The sequence below is a fragment of the Octopus bimaculoides genome, chromosome 27 (genome assembly GCF_001194135.2).
Source record: "Octopus bimaculoides isolate UCB-OBI-ISO-001 chromosome 27, ASM119413v2, whole genome shotgun sequence".
NCBI classification, from domain to species: domain Eukaryota; kingdom Metazoa; phylum Mollusca; class Cephalopoda; order Octopoda; family Octopodidae; genus Octopus; species Octopus bimaculoides.
Genome location: NC_069007.1, coordinates 6,882,589 through 6,886,043, shown reverse-complemented (window position 1 = coordinate 6,886,043; position 3,455 = coordinate 6,882,589). Strand labels below are relative to the sequence as shown.

At 39.4% G+C, this 3,455-nt stretch overlaps 1 protein-coding gene across 1 annotated transcript in view; it reads right to left on the bottom strand.

Annotated features, from left to right (window-relative positions):
- LOC106872870 (trypsin alpha-3) overlaps positions 1-3,455 on the bottom strand; it is a 23,319-nt gene that overhangs the window by 15,955 nt on the left and 3,909 nt on the right. The window contains exon 2 of the mRNA XM_052977235.1: positions 2,512-2,674. Within this exon, the coding sequence (XP_052833195.1) occupies positions 2,512-2,674 (163 nt within the window). The remainder of the gene's footprint in view (positions 1-2,511; positions 2,675-3,455) is intronic.

Here is a 3,455-nt window from a genome sequence, read left to right as displayed (position 1 = left end):
CAGAATGTAAAGATGGACGAAGTGCTGCTAAGCATTTTGCCCGGCCCGGTAACGACTCTGCCAGTTCGCCAGCTTATCGCCACCTAACCCTAGGGTTAGGGTTTGCGCCAGCTCGCCGCCTTACGAGGGCATCACTATTGATTAGGGTTAGAGTGAAATGCGTGGGTTAGTGATAAGGGTTTTCGATTCACGATTGTAAAGTAATGAGTTCGAGTCCCGGTAGCGCATTAAGTCCTTGTGCAAGACACTTTATTTCACATTGCTCCAGTCCACTCATCTGGCAAAAATGAGTTGTACCTGTAAGTCAAAAGGTCCAACCTTATCACATGATGTGTCACGCTGAATCTCCCCGAGGACTACGTTAAGGGTACACATGTCTGTGGAGTGCACAGCTACTTGCACGTTGATTTCACGAGCAGGCTGTTCTGTTGATTGGATCAACTCGAACCCTCGTCGTTGTAATCGACGGAGTGCCAGTTTACTGGACAGGGTCTCCACGTTTCCTGGATTGGAGTGCCTGTAGAGAAAACTGAAAGCCGCGGAACAAAGAAAACTAATGTGAGGTCAGCAATATCGGTTGGAATTCCTGGAGAAGGTCTCAACTCTTTCAATATTGGAGCACCCGTCCAGAAAATTGAAAATGGCGAAGAAACAAGACTAGCATGAAGGTATCAAGTATTGCTGGAAAGGTCCTTTCTTTTTAACATTTTAGCCCCTGTCATAGAATTTAAACGAAGGTGGTGAACAAAGAAACGGAGTATGAGGGCAAAAATACTGATTAGATGTACTGGAAAGAACATACACGTTTTCTTTACTAGAGTCCCTATGGAGAAAATTGAATGAAGGTAGGGCGAACAAGTCTAGTATTGAGACTTAGGGCCTCCATATTTTTATATTGGAAGCCATGTCAAAGAAGCTGAACGAATTGGATGAGGAAAAATAATTATTCGAGCTTAGTGATTTTTCATTAGGGGGAGGGGCGGCGGACGGTTTTGAAATTTGAAGAGGTGAAGACAAGATATAATGTTTAATAAAAATAAAGTTGGTTTTTGGACTTTTTAACTTGTCCAATGCCATGGGGAAGAAAGAAGAATTATGTGGATATAAACCTTGTTTTCAATGCAACCACATTAGGGACCAAGACTTAGACATTGTGATGAAACTTACAGTACCAAATAAAGGTTTCAATTTTGGAACAACGACAGTAATTTTAGGAGAAAAAAGAGGAGGAGGAGGAGGAAGGGTAGGAAGTTAGTTCATTACATCAACCCCAGAATTTGATTAGTGCTTAATTTTATCGATCCTGAGATTTGAACACAGAACGTAGAGAGCCATATCAAATACCGTAAAGCAATTTTCTGATGCCCTAACGATTCTGCCAGAATTTTGGCACAAGCCTAGCAACTTTAGGCAGACGATGCCATTGGATTAATATGAGATCATAGCCCTCGGTGTTGTTATTGAATAAAAGTGGGATGATTGGTTTCAATGTTGCTATAGCATTTAAAATCTGACGATGAACTCAGGTGTTGCTATTTTGATAAAAGTGTGATAATGGGCTCAAAGATTGCTATTGATTAATGTGAGATGACTGATGCAAGAATTTGCTATTTATTAAGATGCAGGTTCAGTTTAAGTGCTGTTATTCTGATTTAAGTTTAATGATGAACACAAAAAAAAAAAGGATTTGCTGTTTCTATAATTCTCCTTTATTAGCCATGATGCTAGACAAGTTAAAAAAGTTGGAAACCATCTTAATTTTATGATACAAGTTGAATTGTCCGTCCACTTTCAATCATCACGGGCCCTTTCATCGTTTTTGGGGGCCTTCTGCTTCTCACTATGAGACTTATCTACAATGGCTAGCAACATTAGAAGCACCGACTAGTGTATGGGGTCTGTGATGAGTGATGCAGAAGCAGAAGCACCGACTAGTGTATGGGGGCAATGATGAGTGCAGCAACATTAGAAGCACCGTCTCGTGCATAGGATCAGTGGTGGGTGTAACAATAGCAGAATCATTGTTTAGTATATAGGGGCAATGACGAGTGTAGCGATTGCAGAAGCACCGTCTGAAGTATGGGAGTAATGATGAGTGTAGTAACAGTAAAAGCACCGCCACGTGTCTGAGAGCAGTGATAAGTGTCGTAGCAAATGCAATAAACATCGTCTAATATATGGGAGCGATAACATAATGTATATCTTAAATAGGCCATGAGCTTTGTAGAGAGTTATCAACAGATCAGAACTAAATTATATTAACGTCCTGAAGAGTGAGTGTTGTTTTTAGAGGTGAGAGGTGGGATTTACATACCTGCGATATTATGTCTCTAGAGCTGATATGAATGACCATCAATGCTTCGAGGCCGAATTTTTGTAAAGACTTCACTGGATTAAAATGCATGATTAGAGAGGATGAAAGGTCCAGTTAAAAAAAGAAAAGGGTGGGGGTCGTTTGTTCCTTTAATTTTCATTTCCTTAAAAAAGTATCTCAATATTTTATATACTTACACACAGTGCGCAGCTGTAAGGACATGCGTAAAGTCTATGAGAGAACCACCGCACGCGAATCGTTTCCCGTTCTTTTTAATGAGTACAAATACGATATGAGGGAACTCACAGTTCTTAGCTTGGGTTCCTTTCACGATATGATGTGAACGAAGATATCTGCATTCTGATAATATATCAAAGAAATTATAAAATTATCAAAGTAATACACATACGTATAAGATAAGGCAAATGATAATTTGATTAAAAAAAAAAAATTATGCAGCAAAAGAAAAAGATGATAAGGGTGAATGACTGTGAATTTTAAAATATTTTCGGCAAGTGTAACAGACAACTCCAGAAAGGCTTTGGGCATATTCTGACCTCTTCAGCGAAGCATAGTCTTCATCGTGTTTAGCAAAGTTGAGATGAAGAAATCACTAAGGAAATGTACGATATTGTACTAATATATATATATAATGTATGGAGAGAGAGAGAGAGAGAGAGAAAGAGAGAGAGAGAGAAAGAGAGAAAAAGAGGGGAAGAGAGAGAGAGAGAGATACGATGGGCTTCTTTCAGTTACCATCAAGGAAATCCACTGACTAGGTGATAGTAGATGTGTCCAAGGTGACACACCGTGGGACTGAACCCGGAACTACGTGGTTGAGAAGCAAGTGTCTGACCACACACACACACACACACATAGATACATGTATGTATGTATATGCATATATAATAACAGCTGGTTATTAGTATCACTACAACAAATGAGACCATAATATGACATATATATATATATATATATATATATATATATATATATATGACATGGTATGATATGATGATAATTGCTCCATCTTACAGATGGTACCCGTCCCATCAACACACACACTACACCCCATTACACAGCACAGTCACTCCGTTGATGAGCCCTCAGAAGACGTTTAAGACCAGATGCTGACTGATAG